This window comes from Filicampus tigris, chromosome 15 (assembly GCF_054856515.1).
Source record: "Filicampus tigris isolate MCC_2025a chromosome 15, RoL_Ftig_1.0, whole genome shotgun sequence".
NCBI lineage: Eukaryota > Metazoa > Chordata > Actinopteri > Syngnathiformes > Syngnathidae > Filicampus > Filicampus tigris.
This window is the reverse complement of record NC_141231.1, coordinates 19,845,140-19,862,606: the sequence shown is the minus strand read 5'-3', so window position 1 is coordinate 19,862,606 and position 17,467 is coordinate 19,845,140. Positions and strand designations below refer to the sequence as shown.

Below are 17,467 nucleotides of genomic sequence, written 5' to 3'. Positions count from 1 at the left end.
GCGTTTAAGTCATGTGGCAGACTAGAAAGTGGACAGTGGCTGCGAGGCGACGTCGTCGACGCCCCTCCCGGCAAACGCTTTCCCGTTTTCCAGAGATCTCCTCCACGCACTTCACTGTAGCTCCTTGGCAAAAGGATTCCTCAATGTCAAATGACTTTTTTTTTTTTTTTTTTTTTTTTTTAAATCTCCACGGCGACAAAGCTCTATTTTTGTCTGGATGAAGCTCGACTCACTTTAACGGTTGTTCCAACAGGAATTTTTTTTTTTTTGAAAGCGTCACAGCACTGTTTATTCTTCACGGGAACCCCTCAACTCACATCAACGTGGTTCCTTGACGGCCAAATGTGGCATCAAAGCACTGCTTAAGTGTAATTGAAACGCTAAACACTTTTCTACGTTGTTCCTGACACACAATTCTGGCAAGCTGGTGTCAAAGCATTGTTTTATTTCCCCCCTCCCTAGAATGAAAGGCTTCATCTGACTTCAACATAGTTTCTCTTCAGGAGAGCGGCGGGCGAGCTGGAGCTTCCGCCAGCTGTCTTTGGGCGCTCGGCTGCGTACGCCCTCAGTTGGCTGCCGGCCGGCCAGCCGCGGTCACTTCGACGTAGTTCGCTGACAAAGATGGTGCCAAAGTAAGACGTCTGTTGCATTTGCCCGAGCGCGCTCAGAAAGAAATAGCTAAAAAGTGCGTGCGTGCGCGCGCGTGTGCGTGCGCGCGTGTGTCACATACATGACACACACACACGTTATTTGGCACGAGGGTGTGACAAAGTGCAAGTGATGAAAAGCAAAGTCAAAGCTGCGGCCGGCGAGAGATTGTTCCCGATTCCGTTCCGGAACACACGAGAGCCATGGAGGATTTGTGTCGAATGGGCGCTTTGGATCCCTTGTGGGTGAGTTGAACATGGGGCAAAAGTTTTGGGGCGCGCGTGAATGCGGATGTTGCGCTCTTGATCGTCACCGTCGTTCTGCATGTTTTTTTGTCGCTTGATTTTCTGAAGTTTGCGAGCTTAGTTGCCGCATCATGAAAAGTGCCATAGACAGGCTAACGAAACCAGCATTGACGTTGCGCTGGTTGACCCTCGAAGCTGCCGATCCTTGAGACAAAAATTGTAGCGCCACCCGCTGGCAGAGTCGCACGCGGCCGCGGCTCCTTTCGGGAACGCGTGCGTGCGAGAAAGGAAGTTGAGCGGCGCCGACGTGTTTGTCGCCAGGACTGGAACGTGACGTGGTACACCAGCGAGCCCGGCCTGACGCGGTGCTTCCAACACACCGTCCTGGTCTGCTTGCCGTGCGTCTTCCTGTGGGCCTGCAGTCCCCTCTACCTGCTCTACCTGCATCTGCGGCCCCCGCGACCGCCCCTCCCGCTCTCCTTGCTGTGCTGCACCAAGACAGTAAGATGGCCGCCGGGTGTGCCACGGCGGAGTGGTTATTGATGCATATTTCGACGCACTGTGTCATTGTACTGTCATGGCAGGGCACTGAATGAGTGGTAGATCAGGTCAAAAGAAATAGCTCCAATGAACAATTCAACCAAAGAATGCATTTGAGTCAAGAAAAGGAGCGAGCTGCTGCTTTATCATTGCCACGTAGAGATTGGCATGAAAAAAAAAGCGGGGGACCGCTCAAAACAAGCTGAATAGTGAAAACCCGCGCTTCCTTATAATTGTCATTTTTGCAGTCAGCGTGCAAACAGTGAAAATCTGCTCGCAATTTAAACTGCTTTATAGATGCGATGTAAAAACAAGTGTGGAATCGCCGGCAAAACGAGAGTACGGGGAGCTCGGTGAAAAATGCCAAAAGTGAACATCTGGTCATTTTCATGTGCAACGCCAAAACGGGATTAAAAGTGGTCGGGTCACCTATTGCAAAACCTGCAAAAAGAAGCCCTAGATGAACCTCGCATCAGGTCAAAGAGTGAAAGTCTCTGTCATATGTCATTTCCAGACGTTTTTTTAACTTGGGGAGGGGCAAGCAAACAAAGTGAAGGAAAATGGCCAAAATATGACAACAATTGACCTTATGATTGCCATGCAGGTTTTGGGGCGGGCCAATACAATTAAGAGGCCCAAAAATGCACATCTGCAAGCAAATGACGCCTTTGTCTCATTCTATCTACTATTATTATGACCATCAACATTATTATTATTATTATTATTGAGAGAGGCGAATAAGGCTACCAAGAAAGTCTGCCGCTTGTAATGGCCCCGTCATTCAGAATTGAGAAAAGAAAAGGAAAAAAAAAATCCCATGAGTAATGTTGGACGGGTGAAAAACAACAAGAACAAACGCACGCCAATATGACTTTTTGCATGTGTCTGCAGCTGCTCAGTTTGAGCCTGGCGTCTTTGAGCCTCCTGGAGATTTTCTATCTCCTGGTGAAGAAGAAGGACGAGCTCCGCCGTCACGCCGTCTTCCTGCTCGGCCCGCTCGTCCGATTGGTCACTCTGGTACGTCGGCGCGTGGGGCGCGCCGACGGCATTTGTTCAAATGTTGCGCGCCCGGCAGGTTCTGGCCGTCGTCATCGTCCACGCCGAGAGGAGGAAAGGCAGCCGCTCGTCCGTCCCGCTCTTCTTCTTCTGGACTCTGCTGGTTCTTTGTGCCGTCTTCCCTCTCAAGGAGGTCGTGGAGCACATTCTTGAGCAGGTGAGGAGGACGTCGAGGCGTGGAGACAAAACGGGATGCAGAGAGCAAGCGATAAGGCACACGAGGGTCAGGCTAACCGTCTTTCACCTAAGGGAATATGCGCAATTGCCATACACCTTGATTGTTTGCGTCATTAAAAAAAAACACAAAAGTACGCCAATAATGGATGCTCTCTTATAATTGCCACGCAAAAAAAATTGGCGATATATAAAAATAAAAAAGACCTGAATAAATGGGCAATTGCATCAAAAATGCGGAATAATAGACACGGGGAAAAAAAGCAGGTAAATGGAGGATGAGCTTGACCAAAACATGCAAGTCATGAGTCAAGAAACATAAGTAGAGAAAATCCGCACACAACTGATGTCTGTAGTGTTGCCGTGGGGGGGGGTCAAAAAACAAATGATGATGAAAACCTGAATAAAGCAAAATCCTTGAACAATTGCCGCTCTCCTAGAATTGCCAGGTCAACATTTTGTTTTAAGCGTGAAAACGCCGGGGACGGGGCCCTAAAGAAAAGCCACTTCTTTTCTTGAATCGAATGGAAATTGCGCCGCTCCTTTTGCTGTGTGCCCACCCGGGGCAGCGTCATCGCGACGTGTGACGCGGGGACGCTCGCGCTTAGTAGGCGCAGTGAGCCGTACCGTAGTAGCTGTTGTTCTTTTCGCAGAGGATAAAGAAGATATCAAGGATGTTCACTTTTCGGGTCTGCGTGTGCCGCTACGGTTTGCGTCCCCGTTTCTGTGAGCGGCGTTAGCAGTTGGAGCGCCCGCAACACCGCTGCTAGTTTTCTGAGCGTGTCTATGGTGTTTTCCCTTCTTTGTTAGCATCAAGCTAAAGGCTCTTCCAAAGACAAAGCGACACGCGCTTCCTTCCAAAGCACGTTGTTTTCGGTTTGTTTTTGCTAGCTGGCGGTGGCCGTATCCATAAGAACGGCCCTGACGCGATGACGTCCCCTTTTGACGGCTGACAAAAGTCACCCGAAGGACAATTTTCCACGGTGATTTGACGCGGGGCTTCGAAACGCTTGCTGCGCGCTTGACACGTGGCTGCCAAGTGCGGTGGCTGCGCGTGCAGCCACAAGCGCGAAGCTCCGAGGTTTGTGCGTGGCAAGCGCCGCGGAGCGCAATCATCACGCGCCTGCAAAATTGCACTCAACCGTCATTCACGTGACAGCCCCGACCGCTCTCCAGTACAAATCGACCCAAAGGCTTTTTGCGGGGCCGTTGCCAACAAGAAGCGATATTTGGAGCCGACGGACATTTGCGGTTCACGCCTTCGATCCCAAAGACATATTGATGTCTTTTCACAGTCCGGCCATTTCAATCCCAGGAATTTTACTTCCATTTTTTTTCAAACGTTAGTGTAAAAGAAGGACGGAAAATGCCTGCTAGCGAATGAGCACACGCTGGCCATTTCTTCTGAGGTGGTTCCGCTCCTTCCTTTCGAACAAAGTCAAGAGTTTACATTTTTGGGGGATTTTGAATATTTTTCGACGCCCATATTTTCATTTCTACTGAAAGTGAATATCGGCTCCAAATGTCGGCCTCCTTGACAGCCAATAATCGGTATCGGCCCTGAAAAAAAAACATATCGCTCTATCTCCACTCTAACCGTGTTCATGAAACAACCCTTGCAACATGTTCTTTTTTTGTTGACGTCGTTTTTTTTCCCCAGCCATTCTTAGACGACTTTCTTTCGAAAGGGTAACCAAATCGGGCACCTCTGAGAAAATGAGTTGAAATAGAATCAATGAAAAATTCCCTCCTCAAGTTTGGCCCATATGAAGATGATCCATTGATCCAAGGCACATACATGCCCACGTGGGTCACAATGCCAGATGTGGGCGCCGAAAATGGCCGCGGACGCATTTTCAAGGTCTTGGCCTTGTCTCGTTCTTGGACTGGCCGCTCTTTGGATTTTTTCCGCGGGCACCCGGCGAGACCGCCGCGCATCTGTTAGTCTTCAACTCCGTCGAGCCAATCGACAAACGCTTCCAGACCGCTTGCGAGGCATACCCGCTGATTAGTTTGGGAAAGTATTTCGGAGCCCCCCCCCCCCCCCCCTCCCATTTGACCCCTGTTTATATTGTGTATTATTTTTTTGTTTTTTTTTTACATTTTCATTTTCCCACATTTGAGCACCATTCCAAACAGGTTGAAACATTTATCAGCGTTTTTGAAGAATTGGGGCAAAGAGAAATAAAAGTTGAATGGGCCAATGATCCTTCCTGGCGCAAGCTAGCCGCTAGCCGTCAACAATTTGGCTTCGTCCAGCGCCGAGACATGTTGGTGACAAAAAATGTGGGAAAGCGGAGAATCGGCTCAGAAATGATGACGAGTGAAAACGGTGCGGGCCGGCCGTTTGTTTTGGCCGCGCTAACGTGCACGCGATCTCCCTTTCAGGGCTTTTGGTCGGACGCCGTCCGTTTTGTGGCCGTCTTCATCTGCTTTTGCCTTCAAGTCATCCAAGTGGTGCTGAGCGGCTTCTCGGACCGGCGACCGCTCGGCGCCCGCCGCGCTGAGGTGACCAACGCGTGATTTCATTTGGTTTTCTCCAAGTGTGTGGGTGCGCGCGGCAGCTACCCGCTGACCTTTGCGCTTTTGTTTGGCTTGCTGGTTTCAGAACGCATGTCCTGAAGAAGACGCCTCCTTCCTGTCCAACTTTGTCTTCTTTTGGTTCAGCGGGTACGAAAGTCGGCGATCGGCGCGGGTTGCGCTCTGGCGTGAGAGCCGAATGCTGGTCCGTGCGGCGATTGGCCGGCGGGTGGCGGCCGGCGGGTGGCGACCGGCGTCGACTCCTCCCGCATTTCCTCCCTCCTTTCGAACCATTCCAGCGGTCACGTTTTCCAAAAGTATTGCTCATGCATATTTTGCTCGCATAGGGTTGCCTTATACAAAGGATCCAAGAACTCACGTGAAGGGCACTTTGTTTATCGACTTTGCTTTGAGTTGTTAACTTGTCTTTTTAAGCGTTCCCTACGACAACTTGACAAAAGTCCGCCAACCAAGTGTGGTAGGGCTGTGCGATCAATCGAAATTCAATGACGATTACGCTCCACCGTTACAAAATGATCAATATGCATTGATATCCAACGCACTGCTTGTTTACACAAGGAAATCATACTTGCATTGATACATTTGCATCTTTTTTCATAACTCATTTGATCAATTTTGTTTGGTCCAAAAGGAACATACGTATCAGATCAGAGGAATCATGCAAACAAATCTGGAGCGTTTATCGCGTCAACTTGTCATGAAACAAAAGATTTGTAAACATGTGGACTGCACTTCCGACGCCACCATCGAAATAAGTCAACCACGCGGGCGTGGGGAAAAAAAGAGTCGACGCAGCAAAATGAAGCCGTTATTCCCCTTGGCCCGAATTTCATCCTTTGCGAAGTGAAAAGGGCGTTCGACTACACGGCCGTGTCCAATTGGCGAATTGTTGAGCGCTACGTGAACGCACGCACCATTTTCTGCCGTGCAGCCTGGTGCTTCGGGGCTTCCGGCGCCCCCTGCGGGCAGACGACCTGTGGACGCTGCGGGACCAGGACACGTCGGAGCGGATCATGAGGGAGCTGGAAGCCGCCTGGACGCAAAAACGCGACGAGCGGCGGTGAGAAACAAACGCTTGAAACCGCCGTGGACACGCGTCATTTAGATTTAAGACACCAAAAAAAAAAAAAAAAAAAAGCCCAAACAAAAGAATAATGTCACAGGCGTGATTTTGGCAGCTGGAACGGCTAGTTGAACAAAGGGAAGCCTTGGAGAAAAGTCGGGCGGGCTCCAAATTCTGGCCCGGGGCCCGTTTGTGGCTGCGAGAACTCCAAAACATCACAAAAGAACAACATTGGCCATTGATCAAGAAATGGCCATAATAAGCCATGTGAAAAAAAGCTTTGGGCGTCCCTCAAGTCCTTTGGGGGCCAATCGAGTACATTTCCTGCCAAGGGCTTTGAGCGTTTGTGACTTTTCACGGCGGATTTGTTTGCGCGGCACTCTGCGGCCGCAGAAGGCCGTCGGCGACGTCGGAGAAAAGCCGGCTGCTGAGGAAGCCCCCCAAAAGGCGCGGCGACGTCCCCTTGCCGCTGCGGCTTCTGGGGCGGAGCTTCGCGCCCTACTTCCTGTCGGCCACCTTGTGCCTGCTCCTGCACGACGCCTTCATGTTCGCCGTCCCGCAAGTGCTCAGGTTAGTCGCGGGTTTCCTTTTGACACGCGAGAGTATTTGGCGTGAGCAAATTCCCAAAAACAATTTCCATTTTTTTGGGGAGGTTGTTGTCTTGATTTTGCTTTTCTTCCAATGCTAACGGCGATGCTCCGGCGCAGCCTCCTGCTGGGCTTCATGCGGGACGAGGAGGCGGCCACGTGGAAGGGCTTCCTGTTTGCCGGCCTGCTCTTCCTCTTGTCCTGCCTTCAGTCGCTGCTCAACCATCAGTACATGTACCGATGCTTCACGCTGGGAATGAGGCTCAAGAGTGCCGTCATGGCCCTGGTCTACAGCAAGGTAAGCGGCGGGGGCGGGGGCGGGGGCAGGGGGGAGCCAGCCCGCCGGCCCGCCCGCCCGCCCGCCAACCGCGCCGGGCTGCCCATTGACAGCGGCGGGAAAAAAAGCCAACGGATGCGTCGCTGTGGCCTCAGTGTCTGCTGATGAGCAGCGGCGCTCGGCGTCAGTGCACGGTGGGAGAAATCATCAACCTGATTTCCGTGGACACCCAGAAGATGATGGACTTGCTTGTTTACGTCAACAGCGTGTGGCTGGCGCCCATCGAGATTTCGCTGTGCTTCTACTTCCTGTCCAACGTAAGAAAGAGCGCAAAGGTCTTGCCGCCTCGCGCTACTCGGCTTTCCTGAAAAACCACCATTGTGTCCCCCGGCGGGCAGCTGCTGGGTTTGTCGGCGCTGGCCGGCCTGGGCGCCGTCGTCCTGATCTTCCCCCTGAATGGACTCATCGCAAAGTTGAGGAGCAAGCTGCAGGTGAGGTCCGCCGCGCCGACGGACGTCACCGTCGTGGGCCGCGGCAAATTTTGCACCGGTGCAGTTGCGGTGCGGCACCCTCCGGCGGTTAGTTTACTAGTGCGCTGGCACTGCCTCCGTATGAGGCCTTGGCTCATTTCACACGGGGTCCTTCTCGTACGCTCGGCTCGATATGCCGATATTATGCCAGCGCTGTGCCACGAGCAAACGCTCCCCGCAGGAAGTGCAGATGGACTTCATGGACGGCCGCATCAAGCTGATGAACGAGATCGTTAGCGGCGTGAAGATCCTCAAGCTGTACGCCTGGGAGGACGCCTTCTTGCGGCGCGTTGGCGTCCTGCGAGACGGCGAACTGGACGCCCTGAAGAAGTCGCAAGTCCTCCACTCGGTCTCGCTGGCCTCCTTCAACTCCTCCCCCTTCCTGGTAAGCCTTTGCCGTCTTTCCGGTGCGAGTCCCCCCCCCCCGAGCCAACGGGCAGGCCGACACCTTTCGGAAAAGGCCGGACGGGAGGAACTTGTGCAACAGTGCTCCCAATTTGACTTTTGCCATTTGCCAATTTGACATTTGCCGGGAGGCTCGAGCTCCTCGTAGCTGCCGAGGCCTCGCCCGGGTTCATGTGCCGCTCGAGGCGTGTCGAGCCCACGCTTTTGGCAATATCGCGTCGCAACAATCCAAAAGTTGCATTCGGAAATGGAAACGTCACTGCTAACCGTCAAATCGATTGTACCTTTTTTCAATTTTTGCGTTCCGGCGGTGGCACCGATGGGACGAAAATGACGAGTTCATTGTCAGGTCGCCTTTGGTAAAGTTCCCCTTTGGTTCCGAAACGCGTCCTCCGCTTTGCAGATCGCCTTTGCCGTGTTTGCCGTTTACCTGCTGATGGACGAGCGCAACGTTCTGGACGCGCAGAAGATCTTTGTGTCGGTGGCGCTCATCAACATCCTGAAAACTCCTTTGAGCCAGCTGCCCTTCGCCATGAGCACCACGCTGCAGGCCAGTGGGCGCCACGCCGGCACGCCGGCTCGCTGGCTCTGTCCGCGTCCTTCCTGACTCTGTGGGCCCATCAGGCTTTCGTTTCGCTGCGCCGCTTGGGAAACTTCCTGCGCCAAGATGATCTGAGGGCGGATGACGTGCAAAAGCTGGCCTTTTGCCAGGGTACGCAAATGGCCGCATCCCGAACGCCCGCGCATCCCGAACGCCCGCGCATCCCGAACGCCCGCGCATCCCGAACGCCCGCGCATCCCGAACGCCCGCGCATCCCGAACGCCCGCGCATCCCGAACGCCCGCGCATCCCGAACGCCCGCGCATCCCGAACGCCCGCGCATCCCGAACGCCCGCGCTCAAGCGCTGCGCGCTTTGTCCTGACCTCAGACGGCGACGCGGTTCTCATCCAAGACGGCCACTTCGCTTGGTCCCAGGACGGAGCGCCGTGCTTGCGGGGAATCAACTTGAAGGTTGGAACACGTTCTTTTCCCAAAGGCAAATGGCCAAAGGTTTGAATCTTTTTGCAAAGGTGACGAGCGGCGCGCTGGTGGCCGTGGTGGGCCACGTGGGATCGGGGAAGTCCTCGCTGCTGTCGGCCATCTTGGGAGAGACGGCCAGAAGGACCGGCTCCGTCGTGGTCAGGGTGAGTGCCTTGTGCGGCCATAGACCATAGACATTGAAGTGGGGTTCGGTTTTTTGTTTTTGTTGTTTTTTCGCTTTCTCGGGGCGGCTACCGTGGCGTTTTCCAAAATTCCACCACACAAGCAAATGTTCACGTCTCACTTGTTGACTTTGTTTTTCAAACCCAAAATGTGTGGGCCTCCCCTGGCACAGCTTGGAAGATGAAATGGCCAGTGAAAAAAGCCAAGTGAATTGCCTGAGATTTGCCCAATTTTGATGGGATCCATTGTCGGCCGGCGGGTTTTTGAAAAGCGCCGATATTCGCGGAGACGGCAAATACGGGAGCCCGGCCCGTAATCGCCCTATCCCCATCATGCGGGACGGACTGGCTCGGGCCAACTCCTCCCGCCTGCAAGACCGGAAACGCGCGGGCAGAGATTTATTCATTGTCATTGATTGACTTGAAAGGGACGGTGCATATTAATGAACATTTACATGTGAATATGCCAGAATTAGCCAAGGGCTACTTTCCATCCGCAGTCCCTAGCAGGTCAAAAGAAGTAACGATGACAATAACAACAGCAAGGACAAGAAAAGGAGGGAAAGAAATGAGCACATAGAAGTGCCGCATGAGAGTGACGGAGGAAACCAAACCCCAAAAAGCCATTTCCAACAATACGGCGGCTGTAGTGGCGCTTTGCCCGACGTCGGGCTGGTTCTTTTCTCCCCGGCAGGGTTCCGTGGCGTACGTTCCCCAGCAGGCCTGGATTCAAAACGCCACCCTGGAGGAGAACATTCTGTTCGGGCTGGAGAGGAAGGAAAGCTGGTACCGCCGCCTGCTGGAAGCTTGCGCCCTGCTGCCCGATCTGGAGGTCCTGCCGGCTGGCGACGCCAGCGAGATCGGGGAAAAGGTAGGCGGCCGCGGCGCGGCGACGGGCGCGGCGACGGCGACGGCGACGGTGACCACGGCGCCTCGGCCGGCCGCAGGGCCTCAACCTGTCCGGAGGTCAGAAGCAGAGGATAAGCTTGGCTCGGGCCGTGTACCGCGAGGCCGACGTGTACCTGCTGGACGACCCGCTGTCCGCCGTCGACGCGCACGTGGGCCAGCACATCTTCGACCGAGTCATCGGACCCAAAGGCCTTCTGAAAAACAAGGTGAGCGAGGCGCCCGCTTGACTCGCGTGCCAAATTGGCCTGACCTTGGCTCGGGGGAGAAGGCGGCTGTTGGCGGGGGGCGGACTAGCTTTTTTTGCACCTTGGGTGGGGCGCTCTGGACGCTTTGGACTCCAGGCGGACCTTTCTTCGGGGCCAATACCCGTAGCCGCCATTAGTAGTCGGGGAGGCCGAGAGCCGATATTCGTTTTCAGTGAAAGGGAACGTCAAAATGATTCAAAAGAGAAAAAAAACCACAAAAAATCAAACTCTTTGAATGGTGGCTTTATTCAACAGGTTTCCATGATTTTGATGTATTTTTGGACTATACATTCTGGCGCGGCCGTCGGTCTCGGGTTTGCCGCTTGTCGCTCACAAGCAAACGTCAAGTCAACTTAAACGTGGGCCAAAGTCCAGCGAGCGTCTGTGCTTGTGCTTCCCGCTCAGACGCGGGTGCTGGTGACCCACAGCCCGAGCCTGCTGGCCCGGGCCGACTTGGTGCTGGTGCTGGACGGGGGCCGCGTCTCCGAGATGGGCTCGTACGCGCAGCTGCTGGAGCGCAAAGGAGCTTTTGCCGAACTCGTGCGCAACTTTAGCGCAAGCCAGGCCAGAGAAAGCCCCGCCTACAAACGCGGTATCAAGGAAGCGGAGATCTGGCACCGTGGCTCCGGTGAGACGTGAGCGCCTTTTTTCCCCTCCTTCTTTCTTGTCTCGGCAGTCAGCAGGAAGTCGTTGTCCCGCCTGAGTTTCACCGACTTCTCCATTGATCTTTCTCAGGAGCAGCTCATCAGGTACGTGGACAACGGATTTACTCGTGATGGAGCGATATTTTTTTTTGGTTTTCTTAACAATATATTTCTTTCCTTTCGGCACAATTACAAAAAATGACAAAAACGCTACACAAACCTTAACCCTGTCCCCCCCCCACCCAAAAAAATACAAGAAATTTGTTTTTTTAAATAAACAATTATAGAATAAAATGTTTTTTTTTTTTTTTGTTTTTTTTGCCCGATACCGCCGATTAGTGGTAGACAAGGGAGCCCATATTCATTTTCAGAAAAAAAGTAAATACTGATGTCAAAATCTAGAAAAAAAAAAAAAGGCAGCGTCAGCACGTGACATGAAAAGTTCGACAACAGTTCCATATGGTTTTGTACGTCCCCCAGAGGTCACTTTGCTTAGTCGCGCTTTCAAGCAAAAGTGCAGCGCGTTGCCAGGCTCGGTCGAATGCGTTGGAAAAGCCGAGGCCGGCGTTGGCCCGGAGGCTCCGGAACGTGTGCGTCCGTCCCCGGCGCTCTTCCCGTTGCCGCGCGGTTCTGGTCTACGTGGCGAGTGTTGGCACGCTTGCTGTGGTTGCAGCTTCGACGCGAGCGGCGCCAGCGTTCAGGCGGCGGGACTCCACCACGACCACGACCACCACCACGACGACGACGACTTGCCTTCGGAGCCTTCGGGCAAACTCACCCGGCCGGACGAGGCTCGCGTCGGCAGAGTGAGTTCTTTTGAGGTCGCCCGGACGACAAACGGCGCTGCGCGTTTGAAAAAAGAAGACGTTGGTGAGCGTTGACGCCCGGCCTGCGCCTTGCGTCGCCAGGTGAAGCCGCGAGTGTACGGCGACTACTTCCGAACGGTGGGCCTGCCCCTCATCATGACCATCGTCTTCCTGTGCGCCTTCCAGCAGGCCGCCTCGCTGGCCTACAGCTACTGGCTCAGCCTGTGGGCCGACGAGCGGCCCGTCAACGGCACCCGGACGGGCCGCGGGCTCCGACTGGCCGTCTTCGGAGCTCTGGGCGCGACTCAAGGTCTCGGCGCCGCTTCCCTTTGCCGTCCGCGGAGGCTCGCCCCCTCGCTCGCTCGCCAACGGGCGTCCCGTCACGGCTCGGTCCGCGGGCGTCCGTTGGAGCGCTCCGTCGCTCTGACGCTCGTCTCAGCTTTGATGAAACTATGTTTACAGGCGGTCCGCTTGAAAACGACCAATCTTGGCACTGTTTGCATTTTTAAAAGCCACGTAAACAATCGCCCCGATATGGCCTTCGCCGGCTGTTAAAAATTGCAAGTATCATGCCCGCGTTACTCCGGTATGGACAATTTTCGTGGCGATGCCCACGATGCAAGGCGCCTTAGTCGGCGAAAGCAACCCGCCGCCGCGGAAAAATCCCGCCCGGAAGCTCTGCGGACTCGGCTAGCGTCGGGCCCCAGGATCCTTCATTCCTTTCGTAATCGTACAAAAGAAATCGGGGCCAGCGGCGGCGCCGCCGCGGGGATCGGGCTCCGCCGTCTTCATTCGCTTCTCTCGGTTTGTCTCCAGCTGCCGCGTAGCCGGCAAAAGCGGGAATAAGACCTTGCAATACGGCCGCGGCCAGTGTTTTTTTTGTTGTTGTTTTTTTACCGACGGAGGCAAGGCGCCCATTGGCGCAAAGGGCCCATTTTGCCCGCGTGAGCGGCGGTTTGGGGGGCCCGTCCGGGAGAGCGCGCAGCAAGCCTCTGGCGGTTTGACCCCCGCTGACCGTCCCGCCGCTCGTTCAGCTGCGGCCACGTTCGGAACGACTCTGGCGGCGGCGCTGGGCGGGATCGTGGCCTCGCGCCACCTGCACGCCCGTCTGCTGGCCAACGTGCTGCGCTCGCCCATGTCCTTCTTTGAGAGCACGCCCAGCGGGAACCTCCTCAACCGCTTCTCCAAGGAGATGGACGCCATCGACTGCATGATCCCCGAAGGGCTGAAGATGATGCTGGGCTACCTGTTCAAGCTGTTGGAAGTCTGCGCGGTGGTCCTGGCGGCCACGCCCTCCGGCGGCCTGGCGCTGCTGCCGCTGGCCTGCCTCTACGTCTTCATACAGGTGGCCCGGGCCGGGGGGGCCGTCGGGCGCCGCCCGGGGCCGTCGGGCGCCCCTTTTCACCCCGCGCCTTTTGCAGAGCTTCTACGTGGCGGCGTCGTGCCAGCTGCGGCGACTGGAGGCCGTCAGCCGCTCTCCCATCTACAGTCACTTCAACGAGACGCTGCAGGGCGTCGCCGTCATCCGGGCCTTCGCCGAACAGAAGCGCTTTGCGCGGCGGGCCCACCGGCGCATCGACGACAACCAGGAAGCCTATTTCCCCCGATTTGTGGCCACCAGGTACGTTGCCTTTCGCAGCGACCTTCCGGGCGGCAGCCGCGCCGGGAAAAACGCCCCAAAAAAAGGCCAGATTTGACCCAAGGGGGCAAAAGCTCGCATGAGCGTTTCCTCTTGGCCTCCGTCTCGGATCTTCCCGCGGCGGGGCTCCGCTTCCCACTCTGCCGCTTTCCGTCCGGCGTGCCGTCGGCTCCTCCGACCCGATGCGTCTTCCTCGCCCAAAGGATTCCTTTGGATCGTTTTGAAGGCGGCGGGAAGAAAAGCAAAGTTTTCGGGGGGGTGGGGGGCGGATTTGATTTATTTCAGGAGAGCCGCGGGGCTGAAACGCGCGCAAATCAAGCGTAGGGCCGACCGAGCATCATTTACAAAGTCGCCGCAGCAACATGAAGTCCGCACGAGCAGTCTCTCAAGCGAGTTTTGAAAAAGGGCTGCGCAGCAAAGCTGTACTTTGGGGCGCGATCCCCGCCAAGCCGGGACGGCCTTTCTGCCTCCCGCTTCTCAGGCCGGCAGTATTTTGGAGCAACTGGAGGCCGACTCCAAAGTCAAGGGCGTGCGCCGGAGGCGTGGCTTGAAAGGCTTGAGCTTTGCCAGCCGCTCAGGCGAAAGCTCCAATTTGCCCCGCTTTCAGCGGCGTCGTCAATCTCGCTGGTCTCTGCAACCCGGAAGTGCGCCAGACCTTTTGGCCTGCCCTTTTGGATTGTGTGTGTGTGAAAGCAACTCGTCTGTGTCAGATGGCTGGCGGTCAATCTGGAGTTCCTGGGCAATCTTCTGGTCCTGGCCGCCGCCATCCTGTCGGTGCAAAGTCGGGAGCGGCTCAGTCCGGGCGTCGTGGGCTTGGCGCTGTCCCACTCGCTGCAGGTCCAAACGCACGTCTGCCGATCGCTGGCTTCTCGACGCCCGGCCCGCTAAATATTGTCCACCTCCCCTCTTTGAGCAGACAAGAAAAAGTGTGTGTGTGTGTGTGTGCGCGCAGGTGACGGGGATCCTGAGCTGGATGGTCCGCTCCTGGACCGACGTGGAGAACAACATTGTGTCGGTGGAGCGAGTCCAGGAGTACGCCGGCACGCCCAAAGAGGTTTGCTCGGGCGCCGCGCCGTCCGCCCCGCCCCGACCGGCTTCCCCTAACCGCCTGCCGACTCTTCAGGCCGCTTGGCGGACGGAGAACGGCCGCCTCGCGGCCGAGTGGCCCGCCACGGGAAGCGTCCGCTTCGAGGACTACGGCCTGCAGTATCGCAAAGGTCTGGACTGGGCCTTGAAGGGGATCTCCGTCGACATCCGGGACAAAGAGAAGGTGACGACGACGACGACGACGGCCACGGCGGCCGAACACGTGTTGTGTTATTCGGCGCGGCGAGCCGGCTCGAGCGCTAACGCTGCCGCTCCGGTCGTTGCTAGGTGGGGATCGTGGGAAGGACGGGAGCAGGAAAGTCGTCCTTGGCTTTGGCCATTTTCCGCATCGTGGAAGCGGCCGGCGGGCGGCTCTACATCGCCGGCGTGGACGTGGCTCAGCTGGGCCTTCGGGAACTTCGCTCCAGGATCACCATCATCCCTCAGGTGCGCGGCCGGCCGTCATCGTCGCGTGAACGGCAAACGGCGGTCACGCTTTTGGCTCCGGTCCGTCTTTCCGAAATTGGAACGCGATTTGACTGAAAGACCGTACGATGCAATATTGTCCCCATTTTTCCACCAGGCTAATATCAACGCGCTACTCGCCGCGCCACCAAGAGCAACGAGCGGCCGTTTCGACCGTTTGTTGATTACGGGCGCATTTGTTCCCTGCTCGCGCTGGGATGACAAATGCCGGCGTTCCATTCCGCCCTCGCCAGAAAGAACGGCAAAAGAGTGTGTCGTGTATGTTTGATGACAAAAGGAACCGAATAACATTGTCCTTTGTGAAAAAACAAAGCCACCTTATCGCAACGACATCACGAAATAGAACGTAAAGGACAAGAGTGTTTTGGCGCCGCTTTTTGCTTCACTTCAATCGGCCGCTCCTTCCGCTGCGCCGTGCGTGTCTTGGCCACCGGGGGGCGGCATAATACAGAGGCGCGGCCACGCCGAGCGACGGCCGACTTTTGTCGCGCAGGATCCGGTGCTGTTTTCGGGCTCGCTCAGGATGAACCTGGACCCGTTCGACGACTGTTCGGACGAGCAGCTGTGGCGAGCGCTGGAACTGGCTCACCTCGGCGCCTTCGTGCGGGCGCTGCCCCGCAACCTGCAGCACCAGTGCTGCGAAGGAGGCGAGAACCTCAGGTACACCGCCAGACCGACCGACCAAACCGACCGCTTAAACGCCCGCCCGCCCGCCCGCCCGCCCGCCCGCCCGCCCGCCCTAAAAGTTGAGCGGCCAGCTGGCGCTGCAGCATCGGCGCCGACCGTTTGCTTGGCCCCGGATCCTTCCAAAGTCTTCAAAGGCGCCGATCGGCGACCCAAACGCAAACCTCCGATTGCCCTTGCAGTCTCTTGGAAAAACCGTTCAAACTTGTCCCGTGAACGACAAATAGGATGTCGTGCTAGAAAATCCCATCGGAAAATCCTTTCGCTTTCTTCCAAAATCTCCATTGGCCACGTAGCGCCGAATGCCAAGCCAAGTCGGCCGCGAGCGGGCGCCCGGCGCGGGTCAAAGGTCGTCGGCCCCGGCGGACGTCAAGCCAGACCAAAGGGGCGACGTCCTTTGACGGGCGACGCGGGGGCGGGCCTTTTACGAGCGCAACGAATGGAAATGAACGGGCGGCGCGTGCCGGCCGGCAGTGTGGGTCAGCGGCAGCTGCTGTGCCTGGCGCGAGCCCTGCTGAGGAAAAGCAAAATCCTGCTCCTGGACGAAGCCACGGCCGCCGTGGACCTGGAGATGGACCGGCTCATCCAGTCCACCATCCGCACTCACTTCAAGCACTGCACCGTGCTGACCATCGCCCACCGCCTCAACACCGTCATGGACTGCGACAGGTCAGTGGAAGCGCGCGCGAGCGAGCCACCTACCTTGACATAGCGGCCCGGCCCGGCCCGGCCCGGCCCGGCACGGCACGGCACTGCTCTGCTCTGCTCCGATCTGATCCGGCCGTCAAAATCGCACTGCAGATGAGGGGCGGGGCCATCTTTGGCTCATACCAAATCCATTTCAAATTGTGTCGAAATCCAAACGGAAATACGTGACAGGTGTTTTCTGGTGCCGGTTCAAAATGGCCGCCGCATCCCGGCGCCTCAGATCCCTCCGGCGCAGGGCGGCAACCGGCACCATTTTGCCGCTCGGTTCGGCCGATGTCTTTTGGCTCCGCCGCAGTGGGGGCGCGCTCGATTGGCAAGAACCTTTTGGGCCTTTGGGAGCTCCGCCCCCCCAAAGGCGCCGGAGTAGCTGCCGACGCCTTTTTGGGGCCCGATGAACATTTGTGTCAAGGTGGCAAGTCGGTGTCGAGCCTCGCTTGTGACTTCAGGATCTTGGTGATGGAGAGCGGCGCCATCGTGGAGGCGGACGCCCCCGCGCGGCTGCTCCGGCAGCACGGACGCTTCTACCAGATGTGCCAGCAGGCCGGATTAGTCTGACGGCGTCGAAGAGGCCCTCGGGGCCCTCCGCGTGGCGGCCCCCGTTCCATTTGACTTTTAGTCGCCCGTTTCGACTCCATTCCATATCGGTTCCGTTCGTGACCGAAAGCTGTTTTCCGTTTCGCATCTGCATTTGTGCATTTTGCCCTTGTTCCAAACAGTCACTTTTTTGTCACTTTACACAAAAAACATGGAAAGGACCTCATTTGGACTGTTTCACGACACCTTTGTCTCGTTAGTGCCGGAACGAATCGGCACAATAAATACGTGTACAATCAATTGGACTGTTGTATTACAAATCCACGTTTCAGCACCGATTCCCTTGATGCGCATTTGAAGCTGTTCAAATCGATTTTCGACGAATGGTTACATGACTCAACATTTGAATGCAAGGCCACGCATGAGATAGATTCCCAGAGAGTCACAAGTGCGTCAA

General features: G+C 56.2%; 1 protein-coding gene across 3 annotated transcripts; it reads left to right on the top strand.

Moving 5' to 3' along the window:
• The first annotated feature begins 121 nt into the window (after window positions 1-121).
• Window positions 122-17,446, top strand: LOC147135963 (multidrug resistance-associated protein 1-like). Of its 3 annotated transcripts, XM_086054368.1 has the most exons (31): window positions 122-893; window positions 1,215-1,394; window positions 2,325-2,450; window positions 2,509-2,646; window positions 5,052-5,171; window positions 5,272-5,333; window positions 6,136-6,264; window positions 6,661-6,837; window positions 6,975-7,152; window positions 7,287-7,448; window positions 7,530-7,622; window positions 7,843-8,046; window positions 8,470-8,616; window positions 8,691-8,778; window positions 8,996-9,078; window positions 9,138-9,251; window positions 9,964-10,140; window positions 10,217-10,384; window positions 10,829-11,015; window positions 11,100-11,172; window positions 11,741-11,873; window positions 11,976-12,183; window positions 12,908-13,218; window positions 13,295-13,494; window positions 14,223-14,349; window positions 14,465-14,566; window positions 14,636-14,782; window positions 14,887-15,045; window positions 15,578-15,744; window positions 16,243-16,437; window positions 16,923-17,179. In XM_086054368.1, the coding sequence occupies exons 1-31, from the start codon at window positions 852-854 to the stop codon at window positions 17,029-17,031; spliced, it is 4,506 nt and encodes a 1,501-aa protein (XP_085910494.1). In that variant the 5' UTR covers window positions 122-851; the 3' UTR covers window positions 17,032-17,179. The 3 variants fall into 3 exon arrangements, with proteins under 3 accessions (XP_085910494.1, XP_085910493.1, XP_085910492.1); XM_086054367.1 differs by lacking the exon at window positions 13,295-13,494 and having other exon boundaries at window positions 16,923-17,446; XM_086054366.1 differs by having other exon boundaries at window positions 14,465-14,782.
• The last annotated feature ends 21 nt before the right edge of the window (window positions 17,447-17,467 follow it).